The following is a 17,022-nucleotide window of genomic DNA, read 5'->3' as shown; positions in this document are numbered from 1 at the left end:
AAGTTCCATGTAGATTTTCTGGTCCGGTGGCAGTGTACCATAGAGATAGGCGTTTTTGACATCTCCGTGGTCAATTTCGGCTCCGAGACTTGTGGCGACTGCAAGTAGTGTACGGATCGTCGCCGGACGCACCGTCGGAGCGAACGTATCCGTGTAGTCTACGCCAAATTTCTGCGTAAAACCCTTTGCAACTGCTCTCACCTTGTACTTGGCAACTTTTCCTTCGGAATCCCGTTTTCTCCGGAGGACGCATCTAGATCCGACAAGATTGACACCTTTGGGTAACTCTACTAGATCCCAGGTTTCCATCTTTTCGATCTGATCGTATTCGGCTTGAAAAGCCGGTCTCCAGAGTTCCGCTTCGGGTCCGGTCAATGCTTCCTCTACACTTGGTTCGTCTTCTACGGCGACCATCGCTTCCGCAATTAATTCCTCTAGATTGAACAGGACTCCCCCTGGTTCTAATCTTTCCTCCTCGTCTACAAATCCGGCGAACGCGGCGTTCTTTCGGGGTTTGATATGATGAGCCTTCATGTTCATGTTGTTCATCATTCTCCAACCACCGGGTCCAGGTTTCGCAGCTGTTGTTCTTACCGGACGGCGATTTATTTCGGGTTCCGGAGCTTCCGGAGGCTGTTCCGGTTCGGGTTCCGGAGTTCTCGGCGGTGTTGGTGGTGGCGGATCGTCCGGGATTTGTGGCAATGGTGGTGGAATAGCGGCGGGGACTTGTGGCGTACCGGAAATGCTCGGATTGGACTCGGAAAAATTCCTAGAGGTTGGAAAATCAGGTAAGTCTGTCTCCCCCTCAATGTGAGCAGTTCCAGGTTCGAATTGTTCGTCTTTGTTGAAGACTACATCCTGTTCGACCGAAACTTTCCGCTTTTCAGGCCAGTAAATTCTGTACCCTTTGGTTGCTTGGTCGTAACCAACAAACCTGCCTTCCTTTGCCCTTGAGTCTAGCTTTCCGGCTTCTAAGTCCTTCACCCACACTTTCCGTCCCCATTCTGGTACTTTTGCAATGTCCGGTTTTCATCCGGTTCCGGCTTCCAGCGGAGTTTGATCATTCTTCAGTCCTCTATGACGAAGTCGATCTTTAACCCAAAAAGCATGGTTAATTGCTTCGGCCCACAAGTTCCGGGATAACTTGGCACGTATCAACAGTGCGCGAGCCATGTCCAGTGTTGTCCGGTTAATCCGTTCGGATCTGCCATTGGATTGCGGCGAATCGTGGGCTGTCAAATGACGAATGGTTCCTCTAGACGCAAGATAGTTGTCAAATTCTGTAGACAAAAATTCTCCGCCTCGGTCCGCTCCGAAAATTTGGATAGGTTGATTCCGTTGAGTCATCATCCATGCCTCATACTCCTTGTACTTCTGCAGAGCTTCCGATTTATGCTTCATGAAGTGTACCCGCGATTGCCGAGTGTGTTTGTCGTGGAAAGCAATGAAGTAATTGTGACCACCTAAGGATTTAACGGGTGCGGGTCCCCAAACATCGGCCGTGACTTTTCCGCCAACAACTGGTTGGAACGATTCTTCTTCGCTTTCCTTCGGAAATGGCCTCCGAGTAATTTTCGCTTTGACACAGTCTTCGCAAAATTCTCGAGGTGACTTCGGATCAATTCGGATTCCAGTGATCATTTCGTGTTTGATCATGTAGTCAATGTCGTCATAGTTGACATGGGCAAGAATCCGATGTGCTTCCATACGACTTAGAGTAATGTCCGGAGTAGATGATTCGGCAGCGTGAGCATGATGATCTGTGATACGATAGAGATTTCGGATCCGGGGAATTCGGCCGACGATTTTTCCATCGGACGTTTGAATAATGCATGTACTGTTGTGGATTGTAAGTTTGCATCCGGCTCGGTCCATGCTGCTGACAGAAATAAGAGTGTAGACCATTTGTGGACAATAATAGATGTTCTTCAACGTAACTTTCGTCGGACTTTTCCCGGGTCCCATCGGAAAGTAAATCTGCATATTCCCTTTGCCAATGGCATTAAAAGATCGTCCGTCGGCGGCCGTAATAGGCTCCGGAGGAATTTCGATGTAATCACTTATACTATCGCGATCTGGGGTAAAATGGCTGCTTGCTCCACAATCTATAATTTTATCGGAGTCCGTGCGGGTAGCCGCGTTGGCTGTATGTTCGCTTCGGAAATCCGACGTGATCCGGTGTTCGGACGCTGCATAGTCCACAGAACTAGTAGCTAAGAGCGCAACTCCGTCGGACTTTTCCTCCTTTTCGGCTACGTTAGCACCCTTCGCAACTTTCTGCTTCTCTTTCGGCAATGCCTTAAACCAGGCAGGCGCGCTATCCGCCTTACCTCCTCCTTCGGCATAACAATCAGTCTTGATGTGACCCTTCTTGTTACAATTGTGGCAAGTGGTATCCTTGTGGGGATTTCCACTACCTCCACCTTTTCCGCTTTTTCCGCTACGGTTCCCTTTTCGGTTTCCGTTGGATCCGCGAGCTTTATTAAAGGAAGCTACAAGGGCCTCCTGCGACTTCTTCTCCTCCGCCTGCATTAGCAATTGGTCATACTCACTTTCGAGACTTGACAAAAGTACTTCAATATCGACTGGTTGACTGCTGTTTCGGGCTATGATGGAGATTGAGGTGAGTACAGGTTTGTACATGGTGGACGATGATAGGGAACGAGTGATGTTAGATGTAAACATAAGGTCGTCAACAGGGTGTCCCATTTCGGCCAACTTTTCTCGGAGTTCCTTCATCTCCGTAATGTGATTCCGGAGGTTTCCGCCTTCCGATAATCGCATGTTTTGAAGTTTCGTCAATAAATCGGCCGCTATAAGCGATCCGCGATTTTCGTTGACATCTATAAGCTTCTTCCAAACGTCGCATGCCGTCGGTAAATCCCGGACCCGTATGAAGAGTGATTTCGGAATGGTTTGATAAATGAATTCTCGGGTCTGAGCCTCCTTCTGGTCGTACTCATCCCATGCATCCTCATTCTTCTCTACGGCCGCTTCTTCTACCGGTAGTAGCAACGATCCTTCTTTGTACCACTTCCCATCTTGTTGTAACACTAATTTTTCCGGCTTCCGTGCAGTCCCGAACAGGTGCCGTTTGAGTCCTTTGGACACGGCATGGTTAACGACTCTGGACTTGTAGTCTGACCAGTTCGCACTTCCCTCCTGTAGGGTAGGTAATTTCTGTACCAGTTTCAAAGCTGTCGAGGACGACACGGTTTCATTGCCGGGGCCCATAACCTGTGATGCGCAGTGTTGAATAGAGTGTAAGAACGGAGAAACGTCGGAGTCCGTCGGAGCTCCGGAGTGCGAGAGAGTGGCTAAAGAGAGTATAACCTCAGTGACGGTTAGACACTTGTATTAAGATATAGTACCTAAAGAGAGTATACTATAGAAGATAAGATGAGTACTTCTGAATATAGGAAAAGAAGAGAAGACGACTTACACCTCAGTGACGGTTAGACACTGAGGTGTGGTTGTACGTATTCAGTAACTATATAGACTAACGGAGATTAATACCACGTGTTTATTTTGATATACAACAAGGCCCTGCTACTTCCAAAGGCCATCTGCGACAGTGCAGCGGTTGGATAGAGATTACTTTTTCTAGTGCATCCACAAGCCGCCACCCAATCTTGAGGTAATTCATAGTGTGTCAACGAAGCGAAACCGGTTGTGGGATAGTTGATCCAAGCGAAAGTCTGATAGAGGAGAACCAGGATTATGAGAGGCCGTATAGACAGCATGATTTCGAGTGACTAGGTGGACATTGACGTAGACTGTACATCACTAAATTGAGGAAACGCCGGTATAGCCCGGTATAAACTTGTGAGTAATCTAATCATATAAAGATCTTCTACGATATGCTAATCGGTGATAAGTTCGTCTCTAATGGTACCTTAATTATGCCTATCTCCCAGCGGGCTACCAACATGACGTTGCAACTGTAGCAGGTTACAACTCTGGATCGGGTATTGGACGACATTGTAATGGATGAGCAAGGTCTATCCCGTATGTGTGTAGGCCGTAGGAGCTGGCCGAGCGGTACGCTGTCAAGTAGTCTAGTTGTAGTCCCGTGTAGTCTGTTGTATTGCAGGTTCGCGGATGGTGAGTCGCGACCATGAGCAATACGATATGACTATCAGGTGGGCTAACCCCCCAGTGTTGAAATTAGTCAGCGCCATTGCCAGCGACGCGCCATTGCCTCCCCCTCGACAGCCAGCTAGACCGTGCAGCTGTCACTTCTAAACTCTGGAATTTGGTGAGTGCACTTGTTACTATGTCCATAATTTACCCTAAAGTTCTCTATGATTCATTTTTTTATTAGCGTTCTCGATCACGTCTTATTCAACTTGAACCAAACTTGAACACAGGACGAACGCGTTATTGATTTGGAATGGACGTTGGGAAGGGACTGGGAACGTTACATACTGTAGAGCCATAGGAAAGAGGCGAGAGATTACACGGTGTGTGGGACGGCAAGAGAATACACGGTATGCTCCCACACGGAACCACCCCAGATAGTTGAGTACTTGAGTTCCCGAGCTGATTCATTCAAGAAAAAATTATTGTAAATGACAAATTTGTGTTTAGCGAGGTGTGGGCGTTGGCATGATAACAGTCTAAAATCCAGAACGGGAAGCTATGACAGGCCGTGACCATAAAACAGCGCAAGTCAGACGATTTTTCTGTCCAACTTGCCCTCAAACGGTGACATACCTAATGCCTCAATACCACTCATCCTCTCCTTCTCCTCGCTTCAGCGGTGTAACCCCCCTTCACCAAACCCATGCACACGCATGGTCTCTACATCGCCAGGCTCAGTGGACGAGTTTCTGATAGAGAGGAATGACGGCGAAGAGCCACCTGCCAAACGCATCAAGAGTGGTCGTCCATCTGCACGAAAAATGTTACCCAGATCCTGGATGTGGGTGCTCCAACCCCCCGTAGCATCGGTTATTGTTCCGTTCTGGTAAGTATTTCCTTGATTTATTCCCTGCACGCCAACTAACAGCGCTATTCGCCAAGCTTCGGTTCTCACTCTCGGACGCCAGTACTTGGAGCTCCGACCTTCCATTCAATTACGAAGGCCGCCTATACAATTCTACTGTTGACTACTTTGAAGATGTTGGATCTAATTCCGAGGACGACAAGGTTGTCAAGGGGCTCTTGGCTGGTGGGCGAAGGCAAGTACTTTTCTGGTATGATTGAGCTTATAGTTTTGCTCACTGAGACTACCGTAAACTAGGCATATTTTTTCTCGCTGTGAAACCGACACATCCACTTCCTCCGACCCTCCACAAGGGCACAAGGATACCCTTCACACGCAGCGTCGCCGTAAAGCTGCCGCAGCCACTGCTACTCGTGCATAGTCTATATCAAGCTGTAGTTATACTAGTCAAACTTGTAACTTTCAGACAATATAATTGTTTTACGGTTTCCTATCGTTGCGTGTATGTTAGATATTACATTGAAGTTCACGTACCAGTGATTCTTCTAGAATCTAATGGCCTCCCATAACTACTCTATGTTACCGGACGCAAGCAAGCACGATAGGTGGTTGTCATTCTCCTTAATTCCGCTTCCACATTGGAGTGACTGCCTGTATCAGACCTGCCCATCTTTGTGCTTGCCATCATACACAATAGAGCTACAACATTGCAAATAGGAACAACCACGGGTGTGATATTGTTATTAGGGACAGGGAGCACATCTCATCGCAACGAGGCGAATCATATGGTGACTTCGAGCAAACGGGATAATGTTATACAATGCCTTGCAATATCCTAAAATTATGGCAGCAATATTGTATCTACGGTACCTACCGGTAATCCGTTGTTCCTCCGGACAAGGGATTGTCGACATCCCCTCAATTTAGTGATGTAAGGAATTTGGCTCGTTCCCATCGTAGTGGAAACTTTTTTGTTGTCGCAGTACTTTGTGACCACATGACCTGACTGTCCTCCACGCTTTCACTAACACTCCCAGTTATGAAATATCTATATCCAACATCTCATGATCTACATACCCTCACCAAATCTCACCTCTCCTTGAAGATTGCTCGTCACTCACCATGTTCTGTTTGCTCGACATGTGAAAGGTTGATTCCACCACCTGCAGTTGAAATCGTACTTGACGATACATCAAATCCCCCACTACTCGGTGACCTTGGGCAATATGGTTCGGACGATGACGAACCGACGAGCTATCTTGATACATGTTCGTGTGGCCATAGTACAGTGGAGCATGGTGCCAACGAACACGAAATTGGCCCAGAAGAATTCAGACGGAGAAGCCAAGTTGCGGTTCGATTAGATGAGCTTCTTCAGGTCAGGCTCAAGACACGACTATCTACTATCTACTCTGTTCTAAAGATAAGTTTAGGTATCTAATCTGTACCCTCTTGGAGATTGAATTCATACTCAAGTAAATATCATGACAGGACGTCAACAAACTTCTCGATTTCGAATATAGCGACGAAGACATTGCATCGCTCAGGCAGCGCATGAAACTCCCAATCTCTGTTGTAGCACCTATATCACCCATAATAGGTTCCACTTCGTCTGGTAAGGCGTTTTTGACTACAAGCTGTTCTTCACTAGACTCCATATCGATTGCAGCTCTACTATCCAGAAGTCCTCCGTTATCATCCCCGGAATCCTCTATCCTCAGTGACTCGGATGTACCCCCTCCCAATAAGAAACGTCGGATATCCTTTTCATCTGGAAGTGATGATGCTCAAGGTACCCGAGCACTACTTGACGAGGACGATGATGACGACGAGGAAGATCGTCCCCTGGCAGCGAGAATGGCACAGAAAAGTGCTGCAAAGGCTCCTCCCAAAGGCTCAAAAACCTCTAAGAAGGCAGCTGCCTCCCGGGTCCCCGCCCTGTCGTCGACGATGAACGGGAATGGGAGAACTACCGAAGTAGAATCAAAGATCAAGGAAGAAAGACTTGACGATACCCAACTAGACCGCCTCGCAACCGGCGTTCCCGTAGACTCGGCAGAGTCCAGCGGTGTGAGTATATATTGTTTCGTCCTAACAACACGTCTTACTGTGCGGTAGCCCCCTGTGAAGACGGAGAAGGCTGCTGTGGTCGAGTTAAGGAGCGGTATCATCAGTGTAACAGCAGTCGAAAATGACAAACAACCGCGTTCTCTCGTTATTTTGACGGGACTCAAGACGTTGTTTCAAAAGCAGTTACCCAAGATGCCGAGGGAGTATATAGCGCGACTGGTCTACGATAGCAATTCCAAAGCGCTTGCCATCCTTAAACGAGGATACAAGGTCGTAGGAGGGATATGTTATCGGCCGTTCCCCCAGCGAGGTTTCGCTGAGATTGTCTTCTTCGCGACTGCCTCGGTTGACCAAGTTAAGGTCAGTTGCAATTTCCCCTGATACGTGGATTATCCTCAAGGATTCTATGTTATAGGGATATGGTGGGATGCTTATGGATCACTTCAAGGCCCACATTAGGAACACATACCCCGATATGTGGCATTTCCTGACCTACGCTGACAATTATGCTGTCGGTTACTTCGAAAAGCAAGGGTTCTCGAAGGATATTACGCTGGATCGTTCTGTATGGGCCGGTTATATCAAAGATTACGAAGGAGGCACGATCATGCAGTGCACCATGCTTAGGAAGGTGGACTATCTTGACAAAACGAATATTGTAAATTCGCAGCAGGAAGCCATCATGACCAAAATTCGACAAATGTCTCGATCCCACATTGTGCATCCCGGCTTGCCTCAATTTCAGGCTGGAGCACCGCCAGGTGTGGTCGTTGATCCCAAGGAGGTACCAGGACTCAGTACGTTCTCTGGTGTCTATGCCATTGACGCTAACGGAACTGCCTCGTTTGCAGGGGAAAGTGGATGGTCACCCTTGATGGCAGAGAGGTATTCAAGTCGATTTTTTACGCTGTCGATAAGTCACTGACCGACTCTGGCAGCCTGCGAAGGACAGTGCCGAAGAGCGCTGACCGCTTGTTCATGGATCATCTACTGCGAGAACTGCAAAATCATAACCAAGCGTGGCCTTTCCTCAAGCCGGTCAATGTTGACGACGTTGCGGATTATCTCTTTTATATCAAGGAACCGATGGGTACGCCTGCGTTTGATTGTCTAATGCATTGGGGTTGAATTCATTGAGATGTATTTTGTAGACTTCAGCACTATGGAACACAAACTCGATAATAACCAGTACAGCACGGTTGATGACTTCACCCGAGACGCACAGTTGGTATTCGACAACTGCCGACTTTACAATGATGAGGGGACGATTTACCATAAATGCGCCAATGCACTAGAGAAAGTTATGAGGAACCAATTGAAGGAACGGATCAAACGTGAATCGTAGTGCACCATTCATGCAGACACCCCATTGGAAAGGACACCCGATGTATATAGATATGTGACTAATATTACACTGTTTTCTACTTGCGTTGACCGTCCATTTGTGCGCAAATCCAACTCAGCGTTGACCGTAAGCCTTGGTCTCATATTTACCGAGGCCAATGATGATATTCTGGGGCTCCTGAGGCTTGCCACTGAGGTAGTTCTCCAAAATACTCCTTGTTCCGTTGGCGTACCGTGCTTGAGCATCCAAAGTGGTACCAGAATAGTGAGGGACCATGCCGTTGCCACCGCCGAGAGGATTCTTCATGGTACGCCAGACGTGGTCTTTTGAAGCGGGTTGCACGTCCCACACGTCCCCTGCAGTTCGTAATCAACTTTTGCAAGGACATGATTTCGAAAGAAAGGGACAGTACCAGAATAACCACTGAGTTGACCGCTCTTCAAAGCGCGGGCCACCGCATCTTTGTCACAAATTGCACCACGAGCGGTGTTGACCAACCAAGCGCCCTTCTTGAAATGTTTCAACAAATCGTCGTTGATGAGACCGCGGGTTCCTTCGTGAAGAGGACAGTTCACAGTGACGACATCACATTGAGACACAAATTCCTGGAGAGATTGGGCGAGGGACTGTAGTACGATGAAGCAAATGACCAACCTTGAGATCCTCGACCCGTCGGGCGTTAACAGCTGCTGCACCAGCAGCGGGTAGAGGAGCATAGTCATAGTAGATGAGCTCTTTGGGATCAAATGGAACAAGTCGTTGAAGAACGCGGTAACCAATACGACCAGCACCAATGGTACCGATGACCTTGTTTTCGAGGTCGTAGGCATTGCGGGCAACATCCGAAACTTGCCAGTCTCCGCGTTCAATCATCTGTAACCGGAAGTTCGTTTCAGATATGATGCTAAACGCATGATCCCGGAACTTACTTCATGCGCGGGAATGAAGTTCCTAACTAGGAGGAGAATGCTCATCACAACATGCTCTGCAACAGAGACCACGTTCGATCCAGAGACTTCCAAGACTTGGATTTTGTGATCCACAGCCGCATTAAGGTCGATGTGATCAGATCCAACACCAGCTGTAATGCATATTTTGAGGTTCTTTGCCTGAAATCACGGATTAGTTAAACGTCGGACTCTGAACCAAACTCAATCTCACCTTCTCGACGAGGTCCCTCGTGAGATAACCTGGGTGGAAGGGGGTCGTAATCAAAACTTCAGCCTGTGTACGAATAAGTGACGGCGTAGACCGGACAAGATCATCGACATACATCGACAAGGTGTTTCTGGAAATCGCTGTTCGGTCCTTCCTTGTCACTACTGACGATGAGCTCGTGTCCTTGAGACTCCAGCCACTCCCTAAGCCCAAGCTTTATGGGGGGAAAGAACATAAACATTCGTCAGGAGTGGAGTATTGAATACTAATGATCCTCACTTGATTCTCGACTGTACCAAGTAGTCGAGGCTCTTCTTCAGCAGCCTTGTAACCATTATAGAGAATAGCGAGGACCTATTAAATAGCGATGAGCTAGAAGGAAACACACCGTGTGACACAACCGGTACCTTCATGCTTTCAAGAGACTGGAGGATATGATGGGGTAAACTGTGGTCTGACTACGGTCTCTTTATAGGGGGTCTGTATGGGTACCCCACGATCTTGTGAACATGGTAGGCTCAATTCTGCGCCGTTCATCAGATGATTGCCCTTCACAAGACACATAGTCATGAGCTTGTAACAATTTCATTCGGGCTATTCATGACCCAAAACTTTCCAGGACTGAGCACAGTGGGTTACAGTACAATACACTGGTCGTCCGCCGTTGTGACAGAAGAACATCGTGCCTGGGTTGATTGGCCTGGGTCGTTTTTTCTTAAGATACCTATTTATATCAAGCCCTTAGTATTGTGAGTTGCAGGGGCACATGAAAACCATTACATGTAACAGGATTAAGGTTCAACTAAGTCCTCTAGGGGCCGGTGCGAGGCCAATCACAGTCGTAGGAACCTCTTCAGGTGTGGGAGGAAACAGTTCGTAGTCAACCACGTCCTCTGTCAAGCCACGATCGCTGATTCCCCCGACCGGTTTCTCTTGAGCCCTTTTGATGGCTTCCCATTCCACACGGAAAAATACCCACATCCACCTGCGAAATATTTCCGCCACCTCAATCAAGAAAAATGTCATGCTACCATCGGATTTCGAATGGAGATGGCTTGACAATTTGATGGTCCAGGTCATGCGCAGAACGAAGTTCAGGAAGATCATAACGGGGTACACTAGTATGGGATAGAGAAGAGGAGCCCGAAATCCATAAGGATAGCGTCCCCCATTCAACTCTGTTGAAATGCCTTCCGAATGATATGGCCGGAGTAGAGAAGAGCCAGAGTGGAGACGAGGGAGAATGAGGCGCTTGGGTGGCTGAAGCTTGGCGGATAGTTCACTAGGTTTGAGCAGGTGTAGTCCCCAATCATTGCTCACATCCCACCAGTATGAATACAACGAATTGACCACCGCAGCTAATAGCCTTCCTTATCTTTGTAAGTACGTGAACAATAATTCGCCATAGATTGAAACTCACCATAGTCTAAACAGCGGATGTTCACCGTGCCATGACCCATTACTGGCCTCACTCCCCCTACCATCCCGAACTTCAGATTCGACTATATTCTGCGCTGCGGAAAGAAAGATGACAGGGAAAGCTGTCGCGTACTTTACAGCGTTATATAGCGGTCGATTGCTTTCATTATTTGACGAAGTCCATTCGATGACGCATTGTCGTAAACGTAAGAAAAATGGTAGGCTTCGCAATACCAAACCTTCAGGTCAGGAAGATATTCAATGATATGAGTAACAGTAACAATCCGCACCTCATAACAGTTGGCGCAAGCCACCTGATCCAACCAGAGTCTACAGGCTTCACGAGCATACTATTTCCGGGATATAACATCCGGAATATTAAAAACACATCCCCGAGAACTTTCGCATACGATGTCAACACATCCGCGAACACGACATCGGCGAAGTACACTGGGCTATCCATTCTGATGAACAAACATCGCCGTAGTGATCTGAATGTATTTGAGTCCATATCTTATTCGTTCGTGATGCTCAGTGTGGACTTACAGGATAAAACTATCGCGTTCATGTTTGTACATCACCTCGAATGGACATAAAAGAACGAGAATAATGGCAACCGTGAGAAGTCCTGGTAGAAAACCGTACACGTCGACGACCTTTGGATCACGCTGCGTAAAAAACAAATAGATGGTCCACGTCCCAAAAAACCATGAGAAGTATAGACCGGCGAGGCGATATATGGTTTTATAATGGGATGAAGGAGCTTGGGTTCCGAGTCGGAAATTTTCACGCCTCGGAGTTGTTCTGGGAAGAGAGTCGTTCGTTCTAAGTTCCAAAACAATAGGTGCATCTATACCGAATTTATCGAGGCCGTGTAAATTGGTAGCCCATCCCAATATGCCCATTCCGGCGAGAGCGAGGACCCGAAAAGGAAGGGGGAAAGAGGCGGAATAAGGAATTTCATCGTCGAAATCAGGTTCGCTCATAATGAGTCAAAGTCAACGGAAAGGTGAGTCGAGTAATGGCGGAGGGAGCAGAAAGAAATGCACGTGCACCCGCGTCTTCCATTCATTCCTTTCCCTCACGACTCATGCCCGACAAGGCAGGTGCTTATGGCACTAAAGCCAGTGACACCGACTTCAGAAAGAAATGGGACAAGGAAGAATATGCAGAAAAGGCCAGGAAAAAGGATTTAGAGGAAAGAGAGCGTATGCAAGAGAATGAGGAAAGGTTGAAACAGGGTACGTCCGTAATAACAACCTTGCATCCAACTGACTGAGCCTTTAGTATGCTCAAGGGAAACGGCCTCGGAAAGGCGCCAAAAAGGATCTACCTAAACCTACAGACCTTATGAAACAACGAGAAGGTTCACTTGATTTAGATAAGAATCTGAACAAAACTATGGTCGTCCAGAATCCTGGTGGAAGAGGTCCAGGACAGCCCGGTTTTTACTGTGAGACTTGTAATCGAACATATAAGGATACAACGGGATATCTTGATCATATCAACAGTAGAGCCCGTGCGTAACCCTCTTTCTACTTGTCTGTGGTTCTGCAATCTCATTCGTTTCCGTTATTCTTAGACCTGAGAGCGCTCGGACAGAGTACCAAGGTAGAACGCTCGACACTAGAGCAAGTGCGTGCAAGAATAGCGTTACTGAGAGAGAGAACGAAAGAGGCTTCATCTGCCAAAGCCTATGATTTTGACAAACGGCTGGCGGAAATCAAAGCCAAGGAACTAGCTCTTCGGGAGGAGAAAAAGGCCCAGAAGAAAGCTGAAAAAGAGAAGGCTCTGGCTACACAGTTGGCTGATCCCACTGAGAACAGCGAAATGGCGCAGATGATGGGTTTTGCGGGGTTTGGTTCTTCCAAAAAGTAAACATTTCAAGAAACATTTTACACATGTACTATATCGTTATAGCAGTAGCAGTCTACATTTACATATACATCTCATTTGATTTCCTGCGAACGGTGGAGTTCCGGTCTAACTAGTGTCAACGAGAACTTGACTTCTAATATCTCCTGCTCCTCTGTGACGAGGTGTAAACCACCTGCTTTCCCAGTCGTGATATCCAATGGAGTGCCCCCTATGGTTTTGCGAATGAACTCCTCGTAATCATTCATTGCTTGGATCAATTCAGTCCCAGTGCCTCCTTCAAACGAATAGTACACGTCCACGTCATCTGTTGCTTGAAGACCCGATTTCTTGCGCAGCTTCTGGACTCTGTTAATGAGTTCTCGCGCCAACCACTCTCCCTGGAGTTCAGGGTGTTTCTGGATATCCAATCTGACAAGAACGTCGTTGTCGGTATGTGTCCCATATCGAGCGGGATCGACTTCGAGATATCGTTGCACAGCCAAATCACCTTCAACAAGGGGAATGCCATCGACCATTAATTTTCCGGTCGCCATATAGCTTTTCACGTCGTCGCTAGACACCTTGGGTAAGCCATTCTTGACGCGTCCCAAATCTTTTCGGAGTTTCCGTCCTAGAATAGGCCAATCGGCGACAGCGCGGTATTGGATTCCAGCCAGACTCTCATCCGACGAGAAGATGATATCACGAACATTCAGCTCTGACTCGATGTAACGCTGAAGAGGCCTGATGTCTGCAATGTATTGTTCCTCGGGGTGGAATACAAGTAACTCTTTCAACGGTGTCTACAGGTGGCACTTAAATGACGAAATTCACAAGTTGCACTTGAATATATTACATACCTTCAGTTGAATGTTGTTCTTTTCCCGGATATTCCTGGTCAGCTCGATCACCTTTTGCATTCGTGCCACCTGTCTCTCGATATCGGCGTCGAAATACTCTTCCTTCACTTCTGGAAACCGCAAAAAGTGTACTGAGCGAGTATCAGTAGCGTTGTGGTCCTCTGGAATGTATAGGCGGAGAGTCTGATACAGATTCTCCGTTAAAAATGGCGTGTACGAGGACTGAAAACCGATAAATGGTGAATTCGCATTGTGACTCTGGAAGCAAACGGTAAGAGACGGACCATGGTTCTACAGAGAGTAAAAAGAGCCTCGAAAAGTGTATTGAGTGCAGAAAGTGTGTCCTCCAACCCATCTTCTCCCTTGAGCCTTTTTCGGTTGAACCGGATGTACCAGTTGGTCAATTCGTCAACCAAATCCAAAAGACGCGGGATTATGGTATACAGTCGATACGCAGCCATCTCCTCTCTGACGAGTCTGATCAACGACTGACACCTCGCGAGAATCCATCGGTCCATGACATTCTGAGGAAGAACTGCGTGTGGGTTGTAGTTGAACTCGTGTCCAGTGACTTTCTTCAAGAGTGCGACTTGGGCAAGGAAGAAGCGGAATGAGTTTAGCCACGGCAAAAGGACCCGGGAAATGACGTCCTTAACTCCTTCTTCACGGAAACGAAGATTGTCTCCACGGACGATGGGAGAGTTGACGAGGAACATTCTAGTGGCATCAGCACCGTACTGGTTGATGATGATGTTAGGATCGGGATAGTTCTTGAGACTCTTGCTCATTTTCTTGCCGTCGCTACGAGAATTTGGATTAGAATATTGGTAAATGAATAAAATCCGTTACTCACGCTGCCAAAACAAGGCCAGTCACGATCAAATTCTTCCATGGCGCTTTCCCGAAGAGGTGGGTAGACAAAACCAGAAGGGTGTAGAACCATCCCCGGGTCTGGTCTATACCCTCGGAGATGAAGTTGGCTGGGAATGAATTTTCAAACAACTCTTTGTTCTCGAAGGGATAGTGAACCTGCGCATAGGGCATGCTGAGTTCGACAGTTGAGTGCCATTAGAGAGTACTAAAAGAGTGCAGACTGCCGTACCTTCCCGACTCAAACCAACAGTCAAACACCTCTTCAACTCGTTTCAGATCTCCTTTGCCTACCTTCGAAGGAATGGTGATATGATCTATACTCTCTCTATGCAAATCGGTTATGCCTTTGACACCAGATAGTCTCTCCAATTCTTCCACGGAACCAACAACCACGGTCTAATTTAGGATACGTGGATTAGATTAGGTGATAGGAATGGATGAATGTAAATACCTCTTCAAGATCTTCACTGACCCACAAGGGTAACGGTGTACCCCAATATCGATTTCTGGAAACATTCCAGTCGCGGGCTAAGGCGAGCCAGTTCCCAAAACGGTGATCGCCGACAGATTGAGGAACCCTATTGTCAACACATCAGCAGCGATGATTTGTGAATCAAACAACTTGACCAACCAAAGTGTCTCGGCGTTCTTCTTTATCAACTGGTCAACGATCGGGGTTACCCGAACAAACCAAGAAGGTACTGCGCGATAGATGAGCGGGGTTTTAGATCTATAAAAAGATATCTGAAAAAGTTTTCGAAAACATAAATCGACATGCTCACCTCCAGCAGAACGGATAACTGTGCTTGATGTTGGATTGAACGATGAGGCGACCTTTGGCTTTTAGGAACCTTTGTATTTGACTGTCCGCGGCCTAAAAAAATCAGATAGTTCAGAACAAAGGCAAGGTGAATAAAGCATGGCGCTTAACCTTCACGTATTGGCCGGCAAAATCAGTCACTTCTTTTGTGAAATAGCCCCGATCGTCAATAGGACAAGGGGGCATCTCATCTTCACGCAGAATTCCATGAGCAAGGGCAATCCTGTGATCATCTTCACCGAAAGCAGGTGCTTGATGTACGATGCCAGTACCGTCGGCGGCAGTCACGTACGTGTCGTTCAATACCCTGAAAGCCTTGTCTTCGAACTATTCATGATGTTGTCAGAAATTCGGAGAAAATATGAAGGTTGAACGCACCTTTTCAGTAAAATATTCGAAAACTGGCACGTAACGCCACCCTTTCATGTCGGACCCTACAAATTGTGCAAGCTTCTTGAATTTAGCTTTCTTCGGGTCCTTATAAAGAGTGGTAAGGAGATTCTCGTGTATGATAAAGTTTTGGTCCTTTTCTTGATCATGGATCTTGATGTAGGTGAACTCGGGATGAACACAGAGCGCAAGATTGGAAGGCAACGTCCACGGTGTCGTTGTCCACGCGAGCAACGACGTCTTCGGGTCATCTACCAAAGGGAAGGAAACAGTTACTAGTGGAGATATGTTTAGATTTAGACTGTTCAAAGAAGAGAATATGATCCATGTACGACTCACCGGCAGGATCGTTCACATCCTGATAAGCCAGGCCGGCCTCCATGTTTGACAAAGGCGTAGTGCACCCGGTCGAGTAGGGCATGACTCTGAGTCCTCGATAAACCATTCCTTTTCTGAAAAGTTCACTGAAAGCCCACCACACCGACTCCATGAAACTCGTATTAAGGGTTTTGTAGTCGTTGTCGAAATCGATCCATCTTCCCATTCTCTCAACAGTTGCCCTCCATTCATCGGCATATCGCATGACAATCTTTCGGCATTCTGCATTGTATTTGTCGATTCCCAAGGCCATCACGTCGTCTTTGCCAGTGATACCCAACTTCTTGTCGATCTCATGCTCGACAGGAAGCCCATGAGTGTCCCATCCAAATCGCCGCGTCACATGAAATCCACTGACGTGGGCATGGCGGGTGACGATGTCCTGATAACAGTAAATCGGATGGTGAAGTGATTTGCTTCAGCTAGAGAATGTACCTTGATCGTTCCAGCTAAAAGATGACCGTAGTGGGGTAGCCCAGTGGCGAATGGAGGGCCATCGTAGAAAGTGTATTCAGGACGACCTTCAGAGAGTTTGAGACTGGTTCTGAACGCGTCGATTTCTCTCCAGAACGCAATAACTTTTTCTTCTTCTTTTGGAAAATCGAAGGATGCAGATACTGAAAAGGGAGGCTGAATGGGGTGTGGGTGGGACGAGTGGAGAATACGCACTATCGTGAGGAAGAAAAGACATTTCGATGGCTCGAGAACGATGTAGTGTGGAGAGAGAGAAGTAGATTATGACTCGATTAGAGTGACTGCAGAGACTTTCTACTCGATAGAAACACTCTGAATCTGACAAACTTGCGCACACAAATGGGTAAGCGCCCTTAGCAATGCATTTCAAGTACAGTCTGTCAATGTCTCTATTTCTCTGATCATACTTCGGCATCGCTGCGGCGTTTAC

General features: G+C 47.3%; 5 protein-coding genes across 6 annotated transcripts; 2 read left to right on the top strand and 3 right to left on the bottom strand.

Annotated features, from left to right (window-relative positions):
- The first annotated feature begins 5,944 nt into the window (after positions 1-5,944).
- E1B28_000644 (uncharacterized protein) lies at positions 5,945-8,433 on the top strand. 2 transcript variants are annotated; one of them, XM_043146498.1, is made up of 7 exons: positions 5,945-6,326; positions 6,440-6,563; positions 6,618-7,018; positions 7,067-7,378; positions 7,434-7,903; positions 7,957-8,108; positions 8,170-8,433. In XM_043146498.1, exons 1-7 carry the CDS (start codon positions 5,988-5,990, stop codon positions 8,361-8,363), a joined length of 1,992 nt encoding a protein of 663 aa, XP_043015201.1. In that variant the 5' UTR covers positions 5,945-5,987; the 3' UTR covers positions 8,364-8,433. The 2 variants fall into 2 exon arrangements, with proteins under 2 accessions (XP_043015201.1, XP_043015202.1); XM_043146499.1 differs by having other exon boundaries at positions 5,945-6,381.
- A 44-nt stretch (positions 8,434-8,477) lies between these two features.
- On the bottom strand, positions 8,478-9,934 carry E1B28_000643 (uncharacterized protein; the record flags this gene model as incomplete). Its single annotated transcript, XM_043146497.1, has 8 exons — positions 8,478-8,719; positions 8,776-8,968; positions 9,018-9,236; positions 9,293-9,472; positions 9,525-9,587; positions 9,637-9,735; positions 9,801-9,875; positions 9,929-9,934. 8 exons carry the CDS (start codon positions 9,932-9,934, stop codon positions 8,478-8,480), a joined length of 1,077 nt encoding a protein of 358 aa, XP_043015200.1.
- Positions 9,935-10,319: 385 nt separating this feature from the next.
- Positions 10,320-11,926, bottom strand: E1B28_000642 (uncharacterized protein; the record flags this gene model as incomplete). Its single annotated transcript, XM_043146496.1, has 4 exons — positions 10,320-10,887; positions 10,942-11,163; positions 11,231-11,431; positions 11,487-11,926. The coding sequence occupies 4 exons, from the start codon at positions 11,924-11,926 to the stop codon at positions 10,320-10,322; spliced, it is 1,431 nt and encodes a 476-aa protein (XP_043015199.1).
- An 84-nt stretch (positions 11,927-12,010) lies between these two features.
- On the top strand, positions 12,011-12,943 carry E1B28_000641 (uncharacterized protein). The gene is made up of 3 exons (XM_043146495.1): positions 12,011-12,181; positions 12,238-12,459; positions 12,523-12,943. Exons 1-3 carry the CDS (start codon positions 12,031-12,033, stop codon positions 12,816-12,818), a joined length of 669 nt encoding a protein of 222 aa, XP_043015198.1. The 5' UTR covers positions 12,011-12,030; the 3' UTR covers positions 12,819-12,943.
- Positions 12,890-16,854, bottom strand: IRS1 (Isoleucine--tRNA ligase, cytoplasmic; the record flags this gene model as incomplete). Its single annotated transcript, XM_043146494.1, has 13 exons — positions 16,788-16,854; positions 16,554-16,735; positions 16,080-16,500; positions 15,729-16,015; positions 15,462-15,677; positions 15,313-15,404; positions 15,162-15,260; positions 14,982-15,108; positions 14,760-14,926; positions 14,511-14,702; positions 13,942-14,458; positions 13,658-13,879; positions 12,890-13,600 (listed from the first exon to the last, which is right to left on the bottom strand). The coding sequence occupies exons 1-13, from the start codon at positions 16,807-16,809 to the stop codon at positions 12,890-12,892; spliced, it is 3,255 nt and encodes a 1,084-aa protein (XP_043015197.1). The 5' UTR covers positions 16,810-16,854.
- Positions 16,855-17,022: the final 168 nt, after the last annotated feature.

The sequence above is a fragment of the Marasmius oreades genome, chromosome 1, assembly GCF_018924745.1.
Source record: "Marasmius oreades isolate 03SP1 chromosome 1, whole genome shotgun sequence".
Lineage (NCBI taxonomy): Eukaryota > Fungi > Basidiomycota > Agaricomycetes > Agaricales > Marasmiaceae > Marasmius > Marasmius oreades.
This window is presented reverse-complemented; position numbering and strand designations above follow the sequence as displayed.

Bases quoted from the DNA above. Each gene is read 5' to 3' on its own strand.
- E1B28_000644 (XM_043146498.1), top strand. From the start codon at position 5,988: ATGAAATATCTATATCCAACATCTCATGATCTACATACCCTCACCAAA. The intron at 6,564-6,617 runs GTAAGGCGTTTT...TATCGATTGCAG, and splicing joins AATAGGTTCCACTTCGTCTG to CTCTACTATCCAGAAGTCCT. The intron at 7,019-7,066 runs GTGAGTATATAT...ACTGTGCGGTAG, and splicing joins ACTCGGCAGAGTCCAGCGGT to CCCCCTGTGAAGACGGAGAA.
- E1B28_000641 (XM_043146495.1), top strand. From the start codon at position 12,031: ATGCCCGACAAGGCAGGTGCTTATGGCACTAAAGCCAGTGACACCGAC. The intron at 12,182-12,237 runs GTACGTCCGTAA...AGTATGCTCAAG, and splicing joins TGAGGAAAGGTTGAAACAGG to GGAAACGGCCTCGGAAAGGC. The intron at 12,460-12,522 runs GTGCGTAACCCT...CGTTATTCTTAG, and splicing joins TCATATCAACAGTAGAGCCC to ACCTGAGAGCGCTCGGACAG.